The 27,092-nt window shown below is 41.4% G+C and overlaps 1 protein-coding gene across 7 annotated transcripts in view; it reads left to right on the plus strand.

Annotated features, from left to right (window-relative positions):
- Nucleotides 1-1,254: 1,254 nt before the first annotated feature.
- ogfod1 (2-oxoglutarate and iron-dependent oxygenase domain containing 1) overlaps nucleotides 1,255-27,092 on the plus strand; it is a 72,679-nt gene continuing 46,841 nt past the window's right edge. For 5 of the 7 annotated variants that reach the window (XM_073069605.1, XM_073069607.1, XM_073069606.1 and 2 more), the window contains exons 1-4: nucleotides 1,255-1,506; nucleotides 4,782-4,930; nucleotides 5,766-5,812; nucleotides 13,006-13,106. In XM_073069605.1, coding sequence (XP_072925706.1) covers nucleotides 1,356-1,506; nucleotides 4,782-4,930; nucleotides 5,766-5,812; nucleotides 13,006-13,106 — 448 coding nt within the window. In that variant the 5' untranslated portion in view covers nucleotides 1,255-1,355. The remainder of the gene's footprint in view (nucleotides 1,507-4,781; nucleotides 4,931-5,765; nucleotides 5,813-13,005; nucleotides 13,107-27,092) is intronic. The other 2 variants (XM_073069611.1, XM_073069612.1) reach the window with 2 other exon arrangements.

The raw sequence follows: 27,092 nt of genomic DNA on the forward strand, positions 1-27,092 counted from the left end.
TCTTCCTGAGTTAGTCCCATTTGCTTGCATTCAGCTATATCCCCCTGAGCCTTTTTTATGTGAGAACTTTCTCAAATGTATAAACTTTGTAATTGTATACATTTTTACCATTTCCTCTGGTACCTCATTCAGTATACCAGCCACTATGTGAGAAAGTGGTGGGTGATGCATCTTAGGTCTTGTTTATATCTTTGCCCTCCATTTTAAACATATACCATACCCTCTATATTTAGATTCTCCTGCCACAGGGAAAATAACTGTCACTATCCCAGTTATCTTTGCCCCTTATGATATAATTCCTATTAAGAAGCTTATGACTTCCTTTGCTCCAAGGAAATCATCCCGGCCTGTCTATTCACTGTACTTACAACTGAAGCCCTTGGTTTCTGCAACATTTCTCTGAATCTTTTCTGCACCTTCACCAGTATAATGCCTTGTCCAATAAAGGCAAACATGATCTTCGCCAACTTCTCTACCTGTATCACCACTTTCAGAGAACGATGCACCTGTACCTTTAGATTGCTATGTTCTACAATACTCCTCAAGAGCACTTCTGCTTGATTTAACTTCTCAAAATGTATTACTTCGAAGGTCCAAGGTTTCAAAGGTACAAATTAACGTTAGATTAACTTCATATGTTTGAGTTAAATTCCATGGCAGATGTTAATCAATTATTGTGCACATTTTTTCTCAGAATGGTTCTTTCATTCTGTTTACTACTTCGGCGCAGGCACTATTGCATCGCACCAATTGACAAGCTTTCTTCTTCTTACTGCCATCTGAGAGGAGGTAGAAGATCATGAAGGCTTAATGCAACAATTTAGGTACAGCTTCTCCACCATTAGATTTCCGAATACTTCATGCATCCATGATTTCCCCTCATTTTCCCACTATTTATTTGTTTTGTAATTCATAATATTTGTATGTTTACTGCATCAAAACAATAAATTAAACGTCGCATACGCCAGTGATAATAAACCGGAGATACAAGAGGTTCTGTAGATGCTGGAAATCTTGAACAACATACACAAAATGCTGGGGAAACTCAACAGGTCATCGATGAAGGGAAATTTAGAATCGATATTTCATCACAAACGAGAAAATCTTCAGATGCTGGAAACAGAAAAGATGCTGGGATTCTTCGAGCATTATCGATAAGAAACCTGATTCAGATTCTCCCAGTAGGGGCGCTGCAGGGGGAGCGCAATTCCAATGACTGCAACAGTATCTTGGTTTTTAAGTGGCGCTCTTCAGGAAGTGACGGACCTGCGGCAGTACGGGTGATATCGGGTAATGTAGTTAAGCGAAAAACAAGAGCTGGAGTTAATAAGGATTTGAATTGTTTTCTGATTGGCATGAACTCAAAGAGGCTTTGGGTTGACTCTGAGAATGGGGGTCGAAAAAAGAGGCAGCTGAAGCTGGAGGATGCAGAATTCAATCGCTTGTTGCTGGAAACGAAGGAGCGAGTGAGTAAGGCCTGGAGCCGGGGGCTCGAATATTCACACGGTGAGGGGAAGGGCAAAAGGCCCCAAAGTTCGAGCTGCAACTCTCAAACTGCACAGAGAGCCATATTGCAATGGCATTCAAATATGTGTTCACCTAGTCAGGGCTGACGCTTTATTGCCGAGGAATACATTTTTTAAACGACACGAGAAATAAAGACACGACCCTCCCGTGAGACTTTCACCAACAATGTCAGGATGAAACAGCTGGCTGATAGTTTATTCCTGCCTGATTTTTTTTGGGATAGAGAATTCGAAAGATTTATTATACTCTGCGTAATAAATTATTCCAATTCTAAACAACCAGTCGTTTATTTTGAGAAGCGCTGTCGACGTTTTCGTGCCGAGACCCTTCGTCAGGACCCCGAAACGTCGACAGCGCTTCTCCCTATAGATGCTGCCTAGCCTGCTGTGTTCCACCAGCATTTTGTGTGTGTTGTTGTTTGAATTTCCAGCATCTGCAGATTTCCTCGTGTTCAGTCGTTTATTTTGATACTTCTCCCACTAGTTTCAAATTCTAAAGCTTCTTGTGACCTAATGAATTTTAGCAGGTCAGGCAGCATCTATTTCACTCCATGGATGTTGCCTGACTTGATGAGTTCCTCCAGCATTTGTGTGTTCTAGATTTACAGCATCTGTAGTGTGAGAGGTAATTACGTTATTAAGAGTGCAGTGACCCGAAGGAGTTAAATATTGAGCTTCTGCTAAACTGCTAACGCAAGGATGACTAAGGGGGAGGGGGGTAGTCGTTAAAGCTGCAAGTGTGTAACCATGGAGACTGTGAAATAAGCTACTGATAATAACATGGAGGATGCAACGGTGGGCTACAGGTTGTAAAAGAAAGACAACTCCAATTAGGGAATGGAAAAGTACTGAGTACTAAGCTCAAGAATGTGCACTTCCCAGCTCTTCTGAGCTGGGAGGGGAGGAGTTAAAAGAGACATATAAAAGTTGGAACTGTGTAAGGCTCGGGGTCCTTTGTTTAAAGGCACCCAGCTCTGCAGACCTGTTGTAATAAACTTTGTTTCCTTGAATTTGTCCTTTGCTATTATTCAGGGGCAGGACGTTTCTGACATGTAGAATCTTGTGTTTATCAAAGAATCTTGCATGATCAAATGAAATTTCTTCATTCTTGTAGTCTCGGGTATTGATGGCTTCCACTGCCATCTTTGGCAATGAATCCCACAGATTCACCATCCTCTGGCTAAACATCCTCTGAGTTCTAAAGTTGTATTCTGTGGCTGTGCCCTCTGGTCCTATACTCTCCTATTATTGGAGACATTCTCTCCACCTCTAGTCAATCTAGGCATTGCAATATTCAGTAAGTTTCAGTGAGATGCCCTCATTCTTCTAAACTCTAGTAGTACAGATCCTGAATCATCAAATGCTTGTATACTAACCCTTTTGTTCCTGGGATCTTTCTTATGAACCTTCTCTCTGGACTCTCTTCAGTACCAGCTTTCTTAGCTATGGGGCCCAAAATTGCTCGCAACACTCAAAAGGTGGTCTGACCAGTGACTCAGCATTGCATCCTTGCCTTTATATTTTAGTTCTCTCAAACTGAGTGCGAACATTGCATTTGCCTTCCATATTACTGATTGGATCTGTAAGCTAACCTTTAGGGAATTCAATACAAGAATTTCCAGCTTTGTTGAACTTCCGCAGGAGAATCTATCCTGGGCCCAACACACTGATGCAATCATGAAGAAGGTGTGCTGGAGGCTCTGTTATGTATTTGAGGAGATTCAGCAAATACAGTACTTGCAAATTTCTATGCATTCTGATTGATTGCGTCACAGCCTGGTATGGACACTCCAATGCATAGGATTGCAAGGGACTTCAGAGGGCTAAAGACCTAGTCAGTTCCATCATGGGTACAATCTCCACAATGTAGATGCCATCTTCAATATAAAGTACCTCAACTAGACAGCATCTAACATTAGGAATCGTCAGGATTGAGACCAAACCTCCTCACTGCCAGCATTGGGGATGAGGTACAGGATCCTGAGGCCCCACACTCATTGATTTAGGCACACATCTTCCCCTTTGCTATCAGGTTTCTGAACAGTGCATGAATTCATGAACACTATTTTACTGCTTTTGTGCTAATTATTTTTGTATTTATAATTGTTATGTCTACAATTTATTGCTGTGGCAAAGCAAATTCTTGTGATTTAAAAAAAACTGATTCTGATTCTGTTCACCTACAGAAGCATACACTTTTAATTGAGGGAACTTTCATCAGATTAATGCTGGTATCAATGTTTTGTTGTAAGAATAGACTAAGGCAGAGCCTATACGGTCCTGGTTTTAGAGGACTGAGGAATAACGTTGTTGAAAGACTTGAGATTTGTAGTCCTAGTGTAGTCTGTGTGGGGTTGTTTACTAGCTTAAGGTTAAGTTAATGGACATGGTTATAGCAGAAGGCATGTATCATGCAACAACACGAATATATCTATTAAATAAATTAGAAAGGCAGACGGTTTTTGTTTTTTAGAGGCTGATGGTGCTTTCACAATTACACAGTGTTAACAGTTGGAGATGTTGAGCTATAAGGCATATAATCTTTAGTTTCTGACTTAAATCCAGAGTTTATTTTACCTCAGATGGAAGTAATGTGTTGATCTCTAAGGGAAAAAAGATGTTTCGGAATGAGGAGTTGGTCTTTCCTTTGAGTCAGTGTCCAGAGCTTGGATTACAGTTCTAAAATGGAATCAGACATTCAGAGCTGAGATAACAAAGAGCTTCTTCACCTTGGAATATTTGGAATTTTCTGACAGGTGGAGTGTGCAGAACTCATTTGCTCACACTCAGATTGGTAGGTGTTTGTGTGTTAGAAGAACCAAAGGATATTATGAGTAAGTCAAGGAAATTGGCACTATGTAAAATATCAGCCGTTAAATGATTTTGTGGTGCTTGAAATAGTCATGGGGGACCAATATTAACACGTATTGATTGAAATTGATGTGGAGTACAGACAGTAATCTGCACATCTTGTATGTTCAAATATTCATAGCTAGATGGAGAGCTCAGCTCACAACGAGGAGGAGTTCAAGTATACACCAGGCAGTGTAATTGGAACGAGTATTACTTATTGGTACTTGTGATGGGCTACAAATATTTTTCCTTGAATTCTGTAAGAGGTGGCGATTACTTATTTTCCTTTTTATTTTTGCAAAGCATCTCAATTGATAGAGTAACATGCTTGTGTCTAATTTTTTGCAGGCTGGCTGCTTCTTGACAAGATATTTATCTCTGCCTTTATGCCTTCCTTTACAGAGCGCGGTCTGCTGGTTAGTGCTCAGCCATTTACACACTGTGTGGTACCTGATTTTATCCAGAGTCAGTCATTCCTGACAGGGCTTCAAAATGAACTTCTGCAACTAAACTTTCATGAAAAATCCAATGATCTCTATAAATTTAAGCAGGTGAGAAGCAGTTTTTGCAGGGAGAAAATGGTAAGGTTGCTTGTAGAAAGAACAAAATGAAATTGATACATCAAAAGATCAAGGCATTTTGCTGTGTGTACAGGAATGAAATAGTGCTGAGGAGCTACCTGCTGATTTCATGACTTGGGTGTCATGGTGCAGCAGATACTTAAGAATGGTGTAGATTGCGAGGTTCTTTCATTAGCAAATGGACTAGTCGCATTATGTACACAAGGCAACCATTGTACAAAAGACACTTGTTATTGTTGTTATTAATTAATTTTCATATACAAAAGACTTTGCAGCCGAATGACCACTTTTATAGTGTCACTGTCATACTGTCAGGAAAAAAATCTTGTTCAAAGTTGTGAAATGATACCAGCTGAAGTAATGAGCAGAAACTGAAACATAAGATGAAGTGTGTAATTTGTTATGATGTGGGGACAGGTTATATACTTTACAATTACAGTGGTTGCTGGCATTTTTAGTTTCTTAATAGAGATAGCAGGTTGAGAACATTTTAAAAATATTTTTGAGAAGTTTTTATTAGTTTATTCAAAGCAAATGGGAGAGCTTAAAGCGGGAGAGCATTAAAGCACAGTCAGTCTTCATGTTGTTTAGCCTTAAGTAACTGTTAATTGAAGCGATGAGATGCATTTCTGAATATAGCTTTTCTGACTCAGCTAATAGAACAATATTCCAGATAAATATTTAGAACTAACAATTTGATGGAGGTAAATGTAGCCATTAACGGGACAGTTCTGGTGATACACGTATAGTTAAAACTGATTCTTTATTAATATGTACGTTAATATAATGTTTTGTTTCTTGTTAGTCAGATGATCTCAGGAGAAGGGCAGAGTACCATATCTCAGCACTGAGGTAAGTTGCTGTGAACCAACAGCTTATCCCTTTGTGGAGCCCCAAGTACAATTCATTGAGATTTTCAACAAGTTCTAGAAAAGGAGTGTAGGAAATGGGGCCCAGAGAATCAAAAGGAAAAATAGTGAAGTTTAAAGATAGCGGTGGAAATAGGTCCTTGGTGCGTTTGGAGAAATATAGAAAAATGAGACTGCAATGTATTTGAAGGGAATATAGAAAGAAATGCCCCAGTGAGACAGATGCCCTACTATTGGGAGTTTTGATCAATCAGATACCAATTATTAGAGTTTTGCCATATTCTTTAGTGTTTACCTCATTCCTACTGCTAGCACTACCACGATTTGTGTCATACCATCTCTCATAGTCAACAGTACATTCACAGATCTTACCTGCCAGATGTCTTGGTACATATTGGTACCATTGACATATGAAGGAAAAGCAAAGTGGTCATGAAAAGAGATTTTAGAGACCCAGGTAGAAAGCTGAGAAGCAGGACCTCCAGGGTAGTAATTTCTGGATTGCTGCCTGTGCCGAGTGCCACTGAGTGTAGAAACAAGATGATATGGCAGATTAATGTTTGGCTGAGTAGCTGGTACAGGGAGCAGGGTTTCAGGTTCGATCATTGGGATCTCTTCTGTGGGAGGTATGACCAGCTCAAAAGTGACGAGTTGCACTGAACTCGAGGAGTCTAATATTCTCACGGGCAGGTTTGTTAGAGCTGTCGGGGAGGGTTTAGACTAATTTACACTGTCAGGGGTGGGAACTGGGGTGAAGGTCCTCTGGGTAGGATGGAAGGTAACACGCAAAGGTAGCCTGCAGTCTGTCAGGAAGGGCAGGCAGATGAAAGGACAAAACTACAGCCAACAAGGTGAGTATCAGTGGATTAGGCATGCAGAATCAAAATGGGTAGCAAATGCAGTACTCAAAGGTGTTATATCTCAATGCATGGAGTAAAAGATATAATCTTGTTACACTATTACAGATTGTCAGGTATGATATTGTGGACATCACTTAATCGTGGCTGAAGGATGATTGTAGTTGGAAGCTGAATGTACAAGGTTACATGTATTGGAGGGATCAGAAGGTCGGCAGAGGGGTGGCATGGCTCTGCTGGTAAAGAATGTCATCAAATCAGTAGAAAGATGTGACATAGGGTCTGAAGACAGAAACATGGAAACATAGAAAACGTACAGCACAATACAGGCCCTTCGGCCCACAAAGCTGTGCCAAACATATTCTTACTTTAGAACTACCTAGGATTACGCATAGCCCTGTATTTTTCTAAGCTCCATGTATCCATCCAGGAGTCTCATAAAAGAACCTATCGATTCTGCCGCCGCCGCCGGCAGCCCCTTTCATGCACTCATGACTCTGTGTAAAAAAAACTTACCCCAGATGTCTCCTCTGTACCTACTTCCAAGCACCTTAAAACTATGCCCTCTTGTGCTAGCCATTTCAGCTCTGGGAAAAAGCCTCTACCAACACGATCAATGCCTCTCATTATCTTGTACACCTCGATCAGGTCACCTCTCATCCTCCATCGCTCCAAGGAGAAAAGGCTGAGTTCACACAACCTATTCTCATAAGACATGCTCCCCAATCCACGCAACATCTTTGTAAGTCTTCTCTGCACCCTTTCTATGGTTTCCACGTCCTTCCTGTAGTGAGGTGACCAGAACTGAGCACAGTACTTACTCCAAGTGGAGTCTGACCAGGGTCCTATATAACCATATAACAATTACAGCACGGAAAAAGGCCATCTCAGCCCTTCTCGTCCGTGCCAAATGCTTACTATCACCTAGTCCCACTGGCCCGCACTCAGCCCATAATCCTCCATTCCTTTCCTGTCCATATACCTATCCAATTTTACTAAATAGTTGCAACATTACCTATCGGCTCTTAAACTCACTCCCACGTTTGATGAAGGCCAATGGATCGTATGCCTTCTTAGCCACAGAGTCAATCTGTGTAGCAGCTTTGAGTGTCCTATGGACTCGGACCCCAAGATCCCTCTGTTCCTCCACACTGCCAAGAATCTTGCCATTCTGTCATCATATTTGACCTACAAAAATGAACCACTTCACACTTAATCTGGGTTGAACTCCATTTGCCACTTCTCAGCCCAGTTTTGCATTCTATCAATGTCCCACTGTAACCTCTGACAGCCTTCCACACTATCCACAACGCCCCCAACCTTTGTGTCATCAGCAAATTTACTAGGCCATTCCTCCACTTCCTCATCCAGGTCATTTATAAAAATCACGAAGAGTAGTTGTCCCAGAACAGATCCCTGAGGCACACCACTGGTCACCGGCTTCCATGCAGAATATGACCCTTCTACAACCACTCTGGGCAAGCCAGTTCTGGATCCACAAAGCAGTGTCCCTTTAGATCCCATGTCTTCTTACTTTCTCAATAAGCCTCACATGGGGTACATTATCAAATGTCTTGCTAAAATCCATATAAAGTACATCTATGGCTCTGCCTTCATCAATGTGTTTGGTTGCATCCTCAAAACATTCAATCAGGCATGTAAGTCACGACCTGGCTTTGACAAAGCCATGCTGACTATTGCTAATCATATTATGCCTCTCCAAATGTTCATAAATTCTGCCTCACACGATCTTCTCTATCAACTTACCAACCACTAAAGTAAGACTCACTGGACTATAATTTCCTGGGCTATCCCTTCTCCCTTTCTTGAATAAGGGAACGACATCCGCAACCCTTCAATCCTCCGAAACCTCTCCTGTCCTCATTTATGATGCAAAGATCGTTGCCAGAGGCTCAGTAATCTCCCTCACCTCCTACAGTAGCCTGAGCTACATCTCATCCGGTCCCAGAGACTTTTCCAACTTGATGCTTTCCAAAATCTCCAGCACATCCTCTTTCTTAATGTCTATATTCTCAAGCTTATCAGTCAGCTGTAAGTCATCCCTGCAATCGCCAAGACCCTTTTCCATAGTGAATACTGAAGCAAAGTATTCATTAAGTATCTCTGCTATCTCCTCTGGTTCCATAAAAACATTTCCCCTGTCACATTTGAGTGATCCTGTTCTGTCAAGTTTTATTCACTTGCTCTTCACATACTTGTAGAATGCCTTGGGATTTTCCTTAATTCTGCTCGCCAAGGCCTTCTCAAGGCCCCTTCTGGCTCTCCTATTTTCGTTCTTAAGCTCCTTCCTGCTAGCCTTATAATCTTCTAGATCTTTATCATTAACTAGTTTTTTGAACCTTTGGTAAGCTTTTATTTTCTTCTTGACTAGATTTTCAACAGCCTTTGTACACCACGGTTCCTGTACTCTACCATCCTTTCCCTGACTCATTGGAACATACCTATGCAGAACGCCACACAAATATCCCCTGAACTTTTCTGCCATACATTTCCCTGAGAGCATCCGTTCCCAATTTATGCTTGTGCAAGATAATGAGAGCCATTGATCTTGTGGATAGTCAGAGGCTTCTCCCCAGGGCTGAAATGGTTAGCATGAGAGGGCATCATTTTAAGATGCTTGAAACTAGGTACAGAAGAGATGTCAGGGGTAAGTTTTTTACGTAGAGAGTGGTGAGTGCGTGGAATGGGCTGTTGCTGGCAGTGGTGGAGGCGGAAACGATAGGGTCTTTTAAGAGACTCCTGGATGGCTACATGGAGCTTAGAAGAATAGAGGGCTATGGCTAAAGCATAGGTAGTTCTAAGGTAGGGACATGTTTGGCACAGCTTTGTGGGCCGAAGGGCCTGTATTGTGCTGTATGTTTTCTATGTTTCCAAGTTCCTGTCTGATAGCTTCATATTTCCCCTTACTCCAATTAAACACTTTCCTAACTTGTCTTCCTATTCCTCTCCAGTACTATGGGAAAGATAGAATTGTGATCACCATCTCCAAAATGCTCTCCCACTGAGAGACCTGACACCTGACCAGGTTCATTTCCCAATACCAGATCAAGTACAGCCTCTCCTCTTGTAGGTTTACCTACATACTGTATCACGAAACCTTCCTGAACACACCTAACAAACTCCATCCCTCACTCTAGGGAGATACCAATGTGTTTATTCTTTGTGGCTTAAGTTAAGATACTGAAATGGTGAAAGGACCCTGTGCCAGTTATGTACAGGCCTCCCAACAGTAGCTGGAATGTAGACCACAGATTACAATGGGAAATAGAATACGTGTGTCAAAAGGGCAATGTTATGATAGTCATGGGAGATTTCAACATGCAGGTCGATTGGGAAAATTGGGTTGGTAATGGATTTCAAGTGAGTGAGTTTGTTGAACATGTACGAGGTTGCTTTTTAGAGCAGTTTGCCATTGAGCATACTAGGGGACCAGGTATACTGGATTAGGTGTTACGTAATGAACCGAAGTCATTGCAGAGCTTAAGTAAAAGAACCTTAGTGTCACAATATGATTGAGTTCAGCTTGAAACTTGGGGAGAGAGTAAAGTCTGGCATAGCAGAATTTCAATGTAGTAAAGGAAATTACAGTGATATGAGAGAGGATTTGGCCAAAGTAAATTGGAAGGAGATGCTGGCTGGGATGACAGCAGAGCAGCAGTGGTGTGAGTTTCTGGGAATAATGAGGAAGGTGCTGGCAAAATAGTAGAACTGTGTCTAACAAGGGAAGTCAAAGCAAAAATTAGAAAGACAGAGGATTGGGAAGCTTTTAAAAACGTACAAGACAGCAGCTAATAGAATCATTCGGAGACAAAAGATGAGGTATGAAAGCAAATTAGCGAACACTATCACTGTAGATAGCAAAAGCTTTTTTAAGTATGTAAAAAATAAAGGAGAGATGAGAGTGGAAATGGGATCGCTAGAAAATGAGGCCAGAGCAATAATAACAGGGCACAAGAATGACAGATGAACTAAATGAGTTGTGAGTCATCGGTCTTCACTGTGGAAGTCACCAGCAGTGTGCCAGATGTTGAAGGGTGTAAGGGAAGAGAAGTGAATGCAGTTACTATTACAAGGGAGAAGGTGCTCAAAAAGCTGAAAGAATTAAGTGTACATAAGTCGCCAGGACCAGATGAACTGCACACTAGGGTTCTGAAAGAGGTAGCGGTAGAGATTGTTGAGGGATTAGTAATGATCTTTCAAAAATCATTGGATTCTGGCTGGAAAACTGCAAATGTCACTCCACTCTTCGAGAAAGGAGGAAGGCAGCAGAAAGGAAATTATAGACCAGTTAGCTTGACCTCAGTGGTTGGGAAGATGATGGAGTCAGTTGTTGAGGATGAGGTTATAAAGCACTTGGTGATACAGGACAAAATAGGACAAAGTCAGCATGAAACACCTATTGGATTTCTTTGAGGAGATAAAAGGGACGTAGTGGATGTTGGATATTTGGACTTTCAGAAGGCCTTTGATAAGGTGCCACACCAAGTTAAGAGCCCATGGTATTACAGGCAAGTTACTACCATAGTTAGAGCAATGGCTGATTGGTTGGAGGCAGCGAGTGGGAATAAAAGGACCCTTTTCCGGTTGACAGCCAGTTACTGGTGGTGTTCTGAAAGGGTCAGTATTGGGACTTCTTTTTATGCTGTATATCAATGATTTAGATGATGGAATATTTGGCTTGCCGAGTTTGCAAATGATACGAAGATTGGCGCAGGAGCAGGTAGCATTTAGGAAGCAGGCAGGCTGCAGAAGGACTTTGACAGATTAGGAGAATGGGCAAGAGAGTGGCAAATGAAACACAATGTTGGAAAATGCATGGTCATGGATTTTGGTAGTAGAAATAAATGTGCAGACTATTTTCTCAACCTGGAGAAAATCCAAAAATTTGAGATGTCAAGGCACTTGTGCAGAACACCTTAAAGGTTAACTTGCAGGTTGAGTTGGTGGTGAGGAAGGCAAATGCTAAGTTAGCATTCATTTGAAGAGGTCTAGAATACAAGAGCAGGGATGTGATGCTGAGGCTTTACAAGGCACTGTTGAGGCCTCACCTTGAGTGTTCTGAACAGTTTTGGGCTCCTTATCTAAGAAAAGATGTGCCGGCAGAGGAGGTTCACAAGGATATTTCCGGAAATGAAAGGATAATCATACCAGGAATGTTTGGTAGCTCTGGGACTGTACTGATTGGAATTTAGAAGAATGAGGAGGGATCTCATTGAAGCTTTTCGAATGTTGAAAGGCCTAGACAGAATAGATGTGAAAAGATGTTAAGAGCACAGCCTCAGAATAGAGGGGCAACCATTTAAAACAGAGATGCAGAGTAATTTTTTTAGCCAGAGGGTGGCGCATTTGTAGAATTTGTTACCGCAGGTTGCTGTGGAGGCCAGGTCATTGGATATAATTAAGACAGAACTTGATAGGTTCTTGTTTGGGCTCAGCATCAAACGTTGCAGGGAGAAGGCCAGGGAGTGGGGCTGAAGAGGTGAAAAAAGGATCAGTCATGATTTAATGGTGGAGCAGGCTCAAAGGGCCAAATGACCTAATTCTGTTCCTATGTCTTGTGGTCTTGGAACTTTCTGCCTTTCCTGCTAACTCTGCAATGTAATCATTTTATTGTTTTCAACTTTCCTCAGTTCTGATGATAGGTAATCCATTAGAATTGTTTCATATACCACGAATGCGGCCAGATCTGTGTATTTCCAGTATTTTCTGTTTTTATTTGGCATTGGGTGCCTTATTTCATTATTTCAGGGTTACATATTGTTCACTTGTACGAGGAGTGATTGATAAGTTCGTAGCCTAGGGTAAAAGCAGTCAATTTCAGAAAATCTAGCACATTAATTTTTCAACATAGTCCCCACTTACATTTACACACTTAGTCTAGCGGTAATGAAACTTCAAACTTTCTGCATAATCACTCAAACAGTTGACCTGCATGTGCATGTAACGAGAGCTGTATAACTCATCTCCTCCTACCTCAGGCCACAAACATCAATCACCCTGCTGTGGACCTCTTCTGGGGGTCCAAGATGCCGATTTCTATAAAGAAAGGATCCGTATGCTCCACGACCACTGGACTAAGTGTGTAAATGTAGGAGGGGACTATGTTGAAAAATACATGTGCTAGGTTTTCTAAAATTGGCTCCTTATCCCTTAGGCCATGAATTTATCAATCACCCCTCATAATTTTTTTTTCATCCAATCAGTGTTAAAATTTAATTGAATGTGTGATCTAATGTATTTAGTTGAGGTTAAGCTGTTTATTTCGTTTTTCTCTCTCTCTTGCTCTCTCTCTCTCCAGGAAAGTACTTTATGAAGACTTTCGTATGTTGCTGTCAGATATTATAGGTGTACAACTGGAAAACACAGTTGATATATCCTGCTCTAAGTATGAATACACAGGTATGCAATGATAAATGTAGAATGTGGGACATATTGGACATTGATTGCATGTTATTTTAAGAAATGTAGAATTTGTTAGGCATATACATTTCATTAGCTCTATGAAAGAGAGAGAGATATATATATATATCATGAACATTTTTGCTTTAACTGCAGATATCCACGTAATGTTTTACACTGGGAGTTCTCTGGTGATCAAAGCAGTGATGCAAAGCAGATATGATGATACATTATGTTACCTGATACATTATGGGAATATTTCATATAATTAATTTGACTGCTTGAAGAATGGCTCTTTAAAGTTATCAGAGGATCAAATATGGAAGTTCTCAGGCAAAAAATATTTTAAGTTTAACAGTTGTTTTAGATTTAATGTACTGGGTGTGCCTGAAGAAATGTACAGTTCACATGGAATACTGTTTTGTATGTTCATCTGGCTGAAAGCCTGGTAAAACCTGGGTTTTTGATAAGGAGTTGGACGCGCTCTCTCCCATAATTTAGAATGTTACAATATATTTTGTATACATTGACTTAAAGTGCTTGACTTGCTAGGTAGTTAAATTTGATGCAGGAAGGGGTCAATACATCAGCTGGATGTTTTTTATAGACCACCCAATGGTAACAGGGATGTCGAGGAACAGATAGGGAGACAGATTCTGGAGAGGTTTAATAATAACGTGGTTGTCGGGGTGGGAGATTTCAATTTACCAAATATTGATTGGCATCTTCCTAGAGCAAGGGGTTTAGATGGGGTGGAATTTGTTCGCATTTTCAGTAAAGTTTCCTGACACAATATGTAGATAAGCCTACAAGAGGAGAGTCTGTACTTGATCTGGTATTGGGAAATGAATCTGGTCGGGTGTCAAGTCTCTCAGTGGGAGAGCATTTTGGAGATAGTGATCACAATTCTATCTCCTTTACCATAGCATTGCAGAGGGATAGGTACAGACAAGTTAGGAAAGTGTTTAATTGTAGTAAGAGGAAAAATAGAGGGCTATGGTAATTTCTAAGGTAGGGACATGTTCGGCACAACTATGTTTCTGTATTTCTAAAAGTTCAAGGGATATTTGCGTGGCATTCTGCATAGCATGTTCCACTGAGACAGGAAATGGCTGGAAGGGTACAGGAACTGTGGTGTACAAAGGCTGTTGAAAATCTAGTCAAGAAGAAAAGAAAAGCTTACCAAAGGTTCGAAAAACTAAGTAATGATAGAGATCTAGAAGATTATAAGGCTAGCAGGAAGGAGCTTAAGAATGAAATTAGGAGGGCCAGAAGGGGCTATGAGAAGGCCTTGGCGAGCAGGATTAAGGAAAACCCCAAGGCATTCTACAAGTATGTGAAGAGCAAGCGGATAAGACATGAGAGAATTGGATCATTCAAGTGTGACACGGGAATAGTTTCTATGAAACCAAAGGAGATAGCAGAGATACTTAATGAATACCTTGCTTCAGTATTCACTATGGAAAAGGATCTTGGTGATTGTAGAGATGACTTACGGTGGATTGAAAAGCTTGAGCATATAGACATTAAGAAAGAGGATGTGCTGGAGCTTTCAGAAATCATCATAGAAACATAGAACATTACAGCACAGAAACAGGTCTTCTGGCCCTTCTTGGCTGTGCCGAACCATTTTTCTGCCTAGTCCCACTGACCTGCACCGAGACCATATCCCTCCCTACCCGTCTCATCCATTTACCTGTCCAAGTTTTTCTTAAATGTTATTAAGTGAGCCTTCATTCACCACTTCAGCTGGCAGTTCATTCCACACTCCCACAACTCTGTGTGAAGAAGCTCCCCCTAATGTTCCCTTTAATCTTTTAATTTTTCACCCTTAACCCATGTCCTCTGGTTTTTTTCTCCCCTAGTCTCAGTGGAAACAGCCTGCTTGCATTCACGCTATCTATACCCACCATAGTTTTATACACGTCTATCAAATCTCCCCTCATTCTTCTACGCTTCAGGGAATAAAGTCCTAACCTATTCAACCTTTCTTTGTAACTCAGTTTCTCAAGTCCCAGCAACATCTTTGTAAACCTTCTCTGCACTCTTTCAAAGGCAACACAAGTGAATCTGCAGATGCTGGAAATAAATAAAAACACAAAATGCTGGCAGAACTCAGCAGGCCAGACAGCATCTATGGGAGGAGATAGTGACAACGTTTTGAGCCGAAACCCTTCATCAGTAGACACCCATGAAGGGTGAAGACCAAAACTGCACACAATACACCAAATTCGGCCTCACCAATGTCTTAATACAACCTCACCATAACATTCCAACTCTTATACTCAGTACTTTGATTTATAAAGGCCAATGTGCCAAAAGCTCTCTTTACAACCCTGTCCACCTGTGATGCCACTTTTAGGGAATTATGTATCTGTATTCCCAGATCCCTCTGTTCTACTGCACTCCTCAGTGCCCTACCATTTACCTTTATGCTCTACCTTGGTTTGTCCTTCCAAAGTGCAATACGTCACTGCATTAAACTCCATCAGCCGTTTGTCAGCCCATTGTTCCAGCTGGTCCAAGTTCCTCTGCAAGCTTTGAAAACCTTCCTCACTGTCTACTACACCTCCAGTCTTTGTATCATCAGCAAATTTGCTGATCCAATTTACCACATTATCATCCAGATCATTGATATTGATGACAAATTACAATGAGCCCAGCACTGATTCCTGTGGCACAACACCAGTCACAGGCCTCCACTCAGAGAAGCAATCCTCCACTACCACTCCCTGGCTTCTCCCATTGAGCCAATGTCTAATCCAATTTACTACCTAACCATGTATACCTAGCGACTGAATCTTCCAAAAGGCTGATTTATACTTTTGCGTCAAATTAATGTCATAAGTACGCTGTAGCCGCGTAACCTACACTGTACCCTACACCCTATCCTACGCCATAGCCTGACACGCACCTCTCCAAAAATGTAACTGCGTGTCACAGTGACGCAGACAGCAACAACTGTGATCGGTCCGCTTGGTAGCATCGCATTTCCTCCTTTCTGTAGGCGCTGTGTGTACACTGATGCAAAATAAATGGTTGGAAACGATGAACCAAATCGTCAAATCTACCTGCCAACATCCGAAAATATTTGAAATGCATTTCTTTGTCTGTATCTCTCAGTGGCCAGACAAGCACAGAAAATTCATCCCCCTTCTGCCTCAATCCATTCAATGGTCATACCATCTCCTCTGATGTTTTCTCTCTTTTCTGTGTTGCAGTAATTTCAATAAAAATAACCCTTGTTCAATATTTATTAGCTTCAACTCCAACATGATGCAGTCAGTCGCCATTGTTTGAAGCACACAAAGAAACTACACAGTGACATAGAAACCCCACTGCTAACTAGCATTGCTACGCAGAAGTATAAATCAGCTTTAACTAACCTCCCATGAGGGACCTTGTCAAAGGCCTTACTGAAGTCCATGTAGACAACATCCACTGCCTTCCCTTCATCCACTTTCCTGGGAACCTTCTCGAAAAACTCTAATACATTGGTTAAACATGACCTACCACACACAAGGCCATGTTGACTCTCTCTGTCTATCCAAATGTTTGTAGATCCTATCTCTTAGTACTCCATCCAGTAATTTACCTACTACTGACATCACGCTTACTGGCCTACAATTTCCTGGATTCTTTTTAGAGCCTTTTTTAAACAACAGAACAACATGAGCTATCCTCCAATCCTCTGGCACCTCACCCATAGATACCGACATTTTAAATATATCTGCCAGGGCCTCTGCAATTTCAGCACTAGTCTCCTTCAAAGTCCAAGGGAATACCCTGTCAGGTCCTGGGGATTTACCTATGCTGATTTGCCTCAAGACAGCAAGCTCCTCCTCCTCTTCAATCTGTATAGGTTCCAAGACCTCACTACTTGTTTGCCTTATTTCCATAGATTCCTTGCCAGTTTCCTTAGTAAATACAGATGAAAAAACACCATCTAAGATCTCCCCCGTTTCTTTTGGTTCCATACATAGCCGAATACTCTGATCTTCAAGAGGACCAATTTTATCCCTTACTGTCCTTTTGCTCTTAGTATACCTGTAGAAGCTCTTAGGATTATCCTTCACCTTGACTGCAAAGCAACCTCATGTCTTCTTTTAGCCCTCCTGATTTCTTTCTTTCTTTCTTTCTTTTTTTTATAAATTTTTTTATTAGTTTTTCAAAACATTTTACAAAATTAAAAACCCCAAATCCCAATGAGGAGCATTAATACAGAGCAAGGTTAAGCATACAATAACAATATGCTACACAGGAAGAGAATTTAACAAAAAAGCACCTAAATTAAAGACAAGTGAGCTTAGTGTCCTCCCCAAACCCCACAACACAAGAAAAAAAAACAATTCCAGACCAACCACAACACAATATAGGGAGTATAAATCCGGACAGTCAAACTCCCGGACTGTAAATACACTTAGCAACAGAGGATAATAATGCCTACTACCAGAAAAAAAAAGGGAGCTGAAAGCAAGGGACTGAAAAGAAAAAAAAACCCTAGTCAAGAGGAAGGTTATGAAAGTACTCGATAAAAGGCCCCCAGATCTTATGGAACTTTAAATCCGAATTGAGAACTGAATAATGAATTTTTTCGAGGTCCAAGCAGGCCATAATGTCGTTAAGCCATTGCGCATGAGTGGGCGGGGCAACATCTCTCCATCTAAGGAGGATCAAGCGTCTCGCCAGGAGAGAGGCAAAGGATAGTATTCGGCATTTGGTTGGACTCAGACATAAATCTGTCTTGCCCCAAAAACCGAACAGAGCAATTAAGGGGTTAGGTTCTAGGTGCTGATTCAGAATACCCGATAGGGTAGTGAAGACATCTTTCCAGAATTTCTCCAAGCTAGGACACAGCCAGTACATATGGATGAGAGAGGCCACGCCCCTCTTGCATTTATCACAGAGCGGACTAATGCTAGGGTAGAATCGAGATAGTTTAGATTTAGACATATGGGCTCTATGATCAATCTTAAACTGTAAGAGACAATGGCGAGCACAAAGGGAGGTTGAGTTAACCGATTTGAGAACTGAGTCCCAGCTCTCCTCGGATAAGGAGATATTTAAATCCTGCTCCCAGGCCATTTTAATTTTATCCACAGGGGCCCGTCGTAAGGCTGCTAGTTTATCTCGGATAATTGAAATTAAACCTTTACCTAGTGGATTAATGGAGAGAAATAGGTCCATAGCATTTTTCGCAGGCATTTCAGGAAAGTTAGGAATTAAAGGAGCAGTAAAGTGTCGGATTTGGAAATATCTGAAAAAGTGAGCGTTAGGCAGGTTGAACTTAACAGAGAGCTGTTGAAAAGAAGCGAAGCGGTTATCAATGAAGAGATCTTCAAAATGTCTAATGCCCTTCCTGTACCAAACATGGAATGCTGAATCGAACGTGGTAGGTAAAAAAAGGTGATTATGTGCGACAGGGCTAGAAATGGAAAACCCCTGGAAACCAGAGCATTTCCTGAACTGAGCCCATATACGCAAAGTGTGTCTAACCAGAGGATTAGCTATTGATCTGGGCAGACTGCTAGGGAGTGCAGAGCCAAGAAGTGCAGATATAGATAATTCTTCAGTGGAGCTCAACTCCATTGCCACCCAGTTAGGGCACTCAGGTTGACCATGGAAGAAAGACCAGAAGGCAGCACAACGTATATTAGCTGCCCAGTAATATAAGCGAAAGTTAGGTAAAGCCATGCCACCCTCTTTTTTAGATTTTTGGAGGTGGATTTTATTAATTCTAGAGCGCTTATTCTGCCACAGATATGACAAAACAATAGAGTCTAAGGAATCAAAAAAAGATTTAGGAATAAAAATTGGGATAGATTGAAATAAGTATAAGAATTTGGGGAGAACATACATTTTGACAACATTGATACGACCTACCAAGGACATAGATAGAGGTGACCATTGTACCAGACTCTGTTTTGTAGCATATGAGAGGTTGACAAAGTTTTCACGAAAGAGATCTTTAAACTTCCTTGTGACTGTAATTCCAAGATAAGTAAATTGATTATGGACTACTTTAAAAGGGAGATCTCGAAATATTAGTTCTTGTGCTTCTTTATTAATTGGGAAAAGTTCACTCTTATGTAAGTTGAGTTTATAGCCAGAGATCTGGCTAAACTGGTCAAGAAGTGAAAACATTAGAGGTAAGGATGTAGACGGATATGAGAGAAAGAGTAGTAAGTCATCAGCATAGAGAGAGACTTTATGTTCAACACCCCCTCTCCAAATCCCGGTCAGTTCAGGACATTTTCGAAATGCTATTGCCAGAGGTTCTATAGCCAAATCAAAGAGAAAGGGACTTAAGGGGCATCCCTGACGGGTGCCACGTTTGAGATTGAATACTTGGGATTTCTGAAAGTTAGTTAGAACAGAAGCAGTAGGACACAGGTACAGCAATTGGATCCAAGAGATGAAACTTTGGCCGAGGTCAAATTTTTCTAAGACTGCAAAAAGGTAGTTCCACTCTATACGATCAAATGCTTTCTCCGCATCAAGGGAGATAACACATTCTGGAGTCCCAGTTGGAACTGAGTATAAAATATTAAATAGACGCCGAATGTTTAAAAAAAGGGAGACGGTTTTTAATAAAGCCTGTTTGGTCATCAGAGATAATGGAGGGAATAACGGTTTCTAATCTATGAGCCAACACTTTAGCTAAGATCTTTACATCAACATTGAGCAGAGAGATCGGCCTGTACGAGGAACACTCTGTTGGGTCTTTGCCCTTTTTTAAAAGAAGAATAATAGATGCCTCATTGAAAGAGGGTGGCAATTTGACGTAGTTAAACGAATCAGATATTACTGAAAGTAACTGAGAAGAAAGAAGTGAGGAGAATGATTTATAAAATTCCACAGGGAACCCATCAGGTCCAGGAGATTTCCCTGAGGGCAGTGCAGAAATTGCAAAAGATACTTCTTCTTGTGATATAGGCGCATTAAGTTTGGCTTTGAAATTAGATGAAAGTGAGGGGATATTCAGATTCTGTAAAAATTGATCCACAGAGATACTGTCATTCAGGGATTCAGAGGAATAAAGCCGAGAATAAAAATTTTTAAATGCGTCATTAATTTCTAAATGATCCGATGTAAAGTCTCCGTTCTCCTTCCGGATCTTTGTAATATGTTGTTTGGCTTTAGAACGCCTCAGCTGATTGGCTAGGAATTTACCAGACTTATCCCCATGAATGTAAAAGCGGCTCTTGCTTTCGAGAAGTTGGCGTTCGACAGGTTGAGTGGATAGAAGGTTAAATTTAGTTTGGAGTTCAACGCGCTTCTTGTATAATTCAGGGTTCTTAGTTTGGGCATATAATTGATCCACATCTTTAATCTGGTTAATGAGGTCTGCTCGATCTGCACGGGATCTTCTATTGAGATTTACTGTGTAAGAGATTATTTGACCCCTCAAATATGCTTTCATGGCATCCCAGACAATCTGGGATGGCACTTCAGGTGATGTATTAGTGTTAAAATAGAAGGTTATCTGGACTTTAATAAATTTTACGAAATCATCATCCGATAATAAAGTTGAATCGAACCGCCAGTGTTTGTTCCTCTGAGGGAGACTGGGAAAGTTCAGAGAGAGGGTAATTGGAGCATGGTCAGAAATCAGTATACTCTGATAGTCACAAGTGTGGGCAAATGGGATAAGTTGGTTATCGAGTAGGAAATAGTCAATTCTAGTGAAGGTATGGTGAACATGTGAGAAAAAGGAATAATCTCTCTCCGTAGGATGGAGGAAACGCCATATATCAGAGATACCAAAATTAGAGAGAAACGACTGAATAGCTAAGGCAGATTTGGTAGGTGATCTGGTAACAGAGGACGATCGGTCCAGTTTAGGATCCAACCAACAGTTAAAGTCACCACCCAATATGAGTTTAAGTCTGGTAGTGAGGAAAAAAACCGTTCAAAAAAGTTAACATCATCAAAGTTGGGGGCATACAGGTTTGCTAGTGCAACTTTAGTGTTATATAGTTTACCAGAAACAATAATAAAACGGCCGTTAGTGTCCGATATTTTATTATGGAGTTCAAAAGGAATATTTGAGTTAATAAGAATGGAGACTCCCCTAGCTTTAGCAGCAAAGGATGAATGAAAATGCTGACCCGCCCACTTGGACAGAAGCCGGGAGTTATCGAAACAATGGATATGAGTTTCTTGGAGGAAAGCAATGTCAGCTTTGAGTTGTTTAATATGTGAGAATACCTTCCTCCTTTTAACAGGGTGGTTCAGTCCCTTTACATTCCAGCTCACAAATTTAAGTGCACTAGCCATTATCAATTACTAATGCATAAAAGGCAGCAGGCATATAAAAAATCAAGCGGTACAATAGCAGTCTGGGAGCAGAGATGTAAACATCGATTCGTAAGGTCAAAATATAAACATGTCCTAAACAATAAAGAAATGTTGGAACTGGAAAACCCACCCCATCCACACAACCCAAAACTAGACGGCTACCAAAACAAGTAGCTAGCTCTACCAGAAAAATTAACCCAAATACAACTTCCAGATCTGTGTCATTGACAGCAGTTCCGTATAAATGCTATAACAAACAGTAACTAGTTTATGCACTAGAAAACATAACTGCAGATTAGAACACCTTCTGCCGAGATATACAACTTAATACAGAGCGAATCGGAAGAAAACCAAAACTAACCTACCCGCGAAATATTATAGAAGAATAAAGTAAGAGAAAAGAAAAAAAAAAGGTAAGAAGGAAAAAGAAAAAAAGAGGAAGGGGAGAATTATAAATTCAAGACGAGTATTTATCAACCGTTTACCGAGAAGGGAGAAAAAAACATTCAGAGAATGGAAAAAAAAGGGGATGAAGAAAAGAAAAAGATAAAATAAATAAGTATTTAAAACATTGGAAAAATAAATCAGCAGTTGAACTGTGAACCGACAAACAGGGAGGCCTTCACTAAAGACTTCAAACCTCCAAAACAAGTTAGATTTAGTTGTAGAACTCTGCAGGTAAAGTTATACAGAGGTAAAAATAGATTACACACACACCAAATCCCGGGAGAGATTGTCAACAGCCTTTAGAGTTTCAGTGAATAATGTCTGAGTGATTCAAGTGAATTCCGAGTCCAGAGAAAGTAATTTTACTATGAGGAGTACTTATCCACCATTTTAGGAGGTCCGATCAGATTCTGAAGATGACTGGATAGCCGGAAGACTTGCCACAAATGCTTCAGCTTCCCTCGCTGATTTGAACCACTTGAATTCCCCGGTATTAAACTTGATTCTTAGGTCAGCAAGATTACGAAAGGAAGGTTTGAAACCACGATCAAAAAGCACTTTCATTACGCCTTTATACTCAGCGCGCATCTTTAAGGTCTGGGGTGCAAAATCTTCCACAAAGCGAATGGTTGTATCCTGGAAAGAAAAAGAGCCTCTGCGACATGCCTCCACAATCAGACTGTGTTTTACCTGGTATTGATGGAAACACAAGATTACTGGTCGTGGACGGGATCCCAGAATTCCGGGAGAGACATAGACTCTGTGTGCCCGTTCCAGCTCGGGTGGGTTTGGAAGCAGATCCTTCCTGATTTCTTTCTTAAGTATTTTCTTGTACTTTTTATACTCCTCAAGCACTTTATTTGCTCCTTGTTGCCTGTACCTGTCATACATCTGTCTCTACTTCTTTATCAGATCTCCAATATCCCTCGAAAACCAGGTTCCTTATTCTTATTCACTTTGCTTTTAATCCTGACAGGAACATACAAATTCTACACTCTCAATATTTCTCCTTTGAAGGCCTCCCACTTAACAATCACATCCTGGCCAGAGAACAAACTGTCCCAATCCATGCTTTTTAGATCCTTTTTCATTTCTTCACATTTGGCCTTTTTCCAGTTTAGTACCTCAACCGGAGGACCAGATCTATCTTTATCCATGACCAAGTTGAAACTTTATGATCACTAGACTCAAAGTGTTCCCCTACACACACTTCCGTCACTTGTCCTAACTCGTTTCCTGATAGGAGATCTAATATTGCATCCTCTCTAGTTGGTACCTCTATATATTGATTCAGAAAACTTTCCTGAACACATTTTACAAACTCTAACCCGTCTAGACCTTTAACAGTATGGGAGTCCCAATCAATATGTGGAAAATTAAAATCCCCTACTATCATAACTTTATGTTTCCTGCAGTTGTCTGCTATCTTTCTGCAGATTTGCTCCTCTAATTCTCACTGACTATTGGGTGGTCTATAATACAACCCCATTAATGTGGTCATACCTTTCCTGCTTCTCAGCTCCACCCATATGGCCTCGGTAGACAAGCCCTCTCATCTGTCCTGCCTGAGCACTGCTGTAACATTTTTCCTGACTGGCAATGCCATCCCCCCACCCTTCATCCCTCTGCCTCTATCATGTCTGAAACATCGGAACTCTAGAACATTAACCTGCCAGCTCTGACCTTCCTGTAGCCAAGTTTCACTAATGGCTACAATGTCATAATTACATGTGTCAAACCACACTCTCAGCTCGTCTGCCTTCCCCACAACACTCCTCGCATTGAAATAGACACGTCTCAGAAGATTATTACGACCACACACACCCCTTCTATTTCTGACTTTGCATGAACTTTTAACATCATTTATTTTCACCACCACTCCACTATCTGCTCTGGCACTCTGGTTCCCATCCCCCTGTAAATCTTGTTTAAACCCTACCCAATAGCAGTAGCAAACCTCCCTGCGAGGATATTGGTCCCCTGTAGTTCAGGTGTAACCCGTCTCTCTTGTACAGGACCCACTTGCCCCAGAAGTGGTCCCAATGATCCAAAAATCTGAACCCCTTCACCCTACACCAGTTCCTCAGCCACGTGTTCATTCTCCAGAGCATCCTACACTTGCCCTCACTGGCAATCCTGAGATTACTACCCTCGAGGTCCTGCTTTTTAACTTCCTACCATGCTCTCTATACTCATTCTTCAGGACCTCCTCACTCTTCCTTCCTGTGTCATTGGGAGTAGATGAGCTGAAGACAGCCAGTCAGTTAGCACATTATAAAAGAAGTTTCGTCTAGCGAAGCGGCCATCGACAGATCTTAAGTAGGAGAGGATTCGCGGGCTTTTCCTGTATTTTAAATGGCCAACCAATTGGGAGCAGAGGAGCTGAAGACAGCCGGTCAGCTAGCGCACTATAAAAGGCCTCGGTGGTCTCAGTCCAGATAGAGCGACCGACCAACTGAGCGAGGAGTGTGACAGGGCGCCCGCCTGCACCCCCCCCCTTGTAGGATCTATCGGTCAACAAAAGTTTGGGTTGAGGGATGACTTTCAGTAGATCGCAGCAAGGTAGCTGCTCTGCTACTTACGAAACCCTAAGCCCAAATTAAGTCGGCTGTGAATATCTTAGCACCAGGTTCCCCACAAACATTCGGTGTGCTAAACAGGTTCAGAGGCGACGCCCATCTGTCTGCGCTCCAGGCCAGTAGCACTGGCACTTTTCGCTGGCCACTGGTTACCCGAGGCCAACCAGCGATCCCTGACGCGCTTGGGTAATGACCTCGCATGTATTCAAGTTCAACAGTGGGTGTGACAGGGGATGAGGAAAGGTGCAGCTGACTCGTATCATTTCCTTGGTGGTTGGGGACCACTGAAGTACACTATAGTGCGTGACAGGGGAGCTACACGCATGCGCACTGGGCAGAAAGAAAGGAACTAGAACCCCGCAACCCGGAAACAATCTCTCAACAGTATTTGTGTATTTATTTTTCCTTTTTTTTTCGGGATCTACTGGGAAAGTCTCAAAGATCGACCAGTTGATCATGATCGATGGGTTGGCGACCACTAGTGTAGTGCATATGGATTTCAGAAAGGCATTTGCTAAGGTACCCCATGCAAGGCTTATTGAGAAAGTAAGGAGGCATGAGATCCAATTGGAATTTGCTTTGTGGATCCAGAATTTGAATGGTTGTAGACAGGTCATATTTTGCATGGAGGTCGATGACCAGTGGTGTACCACAGGGATCTGTTTTGGGACCCTTTCTCTTCGTGATTTTTATAAAGAACCTGGATGAGGAAGTGGAGGGATGGGTTAGTAAATTTGCTGATGACACAAAGGTTGGGGGTGTTGCGGGTAGTGTGGAGGGCTGTCAGAGGTTATGGCGGGACATTGATAGGATGCAAATCTGGGTTGAGAAGTGGCAGATGGAGTTCAATCCAGGTAAGTGTGAGGTGGTTTACTTTGGTAGGTCAAATATGATAGCAGAATATAGTATTAATGCTAAGACTCTTGACAGTGTGGAGGATCAGAGGAATCTTGGAGTCCGAGTCCATAGGACTCTCAAATCTGCTGAGCAGGATGACTCTCTGGTTAAAAAGGTATACAGTGTATTGGCCTTCATCAACCGTGGGATTGAGTTTAAGAGCCGAGAGGTAATGTTACACCTATATAGGACCTTGGTCAGACCCCACTCAGTTCATGTTACCTCACTACAGGAAGGATGTGGAAGCCATAGAAAGGGTGCCGAGAAGATTTACAAGGATGTTGCCTGGATTGGGGAGTGTGCCTTATGAGAATAGGTTGAGTGAACTCAGCCTTTTCTCCTTGGAGTGGCGGAGGATGAGAAGTGACCTGATAGAGTTGTACAAGATGATGAGAGGCATTGATCATGTGGATAGATAAAGGCTTTTTCCCAGGGCTGATTTAGCTAATATGAGAGGGCACAGTTTTAAGGTGCTTGGAAGAAGGTACAGGGGAGATGTCAGGGGTAAGTCTTTTACACAGAGAATGGTCAGTGCTTGGAATGGGTGGTGGAAGTGGATACAATAGGGTTTTTTTAAGAGACTCCTGGATAGGTACATGGAGCTTAGAAAAATAGAGGGCTATAGGTAATCCGAGGTAATTTCTAAATTAAGGTTGTGACTCAGACTTGGTTGGTTGTTTCTTTAGGTTTGTTGGAATGGTTTGGGGTCAACACAGAAAGTTATGGACAGGTTGGGGTTTTGGTTCAGGCATAAAACGAGAGATCAGAGGGAGGAGCCAGAGTTCAGGTCGTAGTGCTCCACAGTAAAAGGCTATGAATGGATGTCGGGATAGCAGGTTCTGAGGCTTAGACCAGTGATCCCCGTGGTCAGTCTTATGGATGAGAAGGCTGGTGACCCCGAGGTTGGCGAGAGTCCAGGGGTTGAAGGTCTGTGCGGGCGGGAGGCACGAGTTCAGTGAGACTTCATATATTTAAATTATGGCTGTGATGCATTTCACTATATGTTTCAATGTACATGTGAAAAATAAATGAATCTGAGTTTTGGCTACAAAAAAAGCCTGGTAATGCAGGATAGAATTGATGTTCAGTTTGATTAGTGTACAGAGAAAACTGCACATATAGCATTGTGGAGTCTACTCTGAATGGTAGTTTTGTGTGTTATGCCCTCTTGAATAATCTTTGTGACCCTTCAGATTGCAATAAACTGGTTCTTCTGTAGTAAACACTAGTTGTTATTACAAACCCCATTTCCAGAAAAGTTGAGATATTTTCCAAAATGCAATAAAAACAAAAATCTGTGATATGTTAATTCATGTGAACCCTTATTTAACTGACAAAAGTACAAAGAAAAGATTTTCAATAGTTTTACTGACCAACTTAATTGTATTTTGTAAATATACACAAATTTAGAATTTGATGGCTGCAACACACTCAACAAAAGTTGGGACAGAATTAAAATAAGATTGAAAAGTGCACAGAATATTCTTTGGAATACTTTGGAATTTGGAAGACTCCACATTGGTAGCAGGTGAGGTATCATGACTGGGTATAAAAGTAGCGTGCATCAAAGGCTCAGTCTTTGCAAGCAAGGATGGGTCGTGGCTCACCCCTTTGTGCCAAAATTCGTGAGAGAATTTTTCAAAAGGAACATTTCCCAACACAAGATTGCAGAGAATTTAGGTCTTTCAACATCTACAGTACATAATATTGTGAAAAGATTCAGAGAATTCAGAGACATCTCAGTGTGTAAAGGGCAAGGTCG

This window comes from Hemitrygon akajei, chromosome 17, assembly GCF_048418815.1.
Source record: "Hemitrygon akajei chromosome 17, sHemAka1.3, whole genome shotgun sequence".
NCBI classification, from domain to species: Eukaryota; Metazoa; Chordata; class Chondrichthyes; order Myliobatiformes; family Dasyatidae; genus Hemitrygon; species Hemitrygon akajei.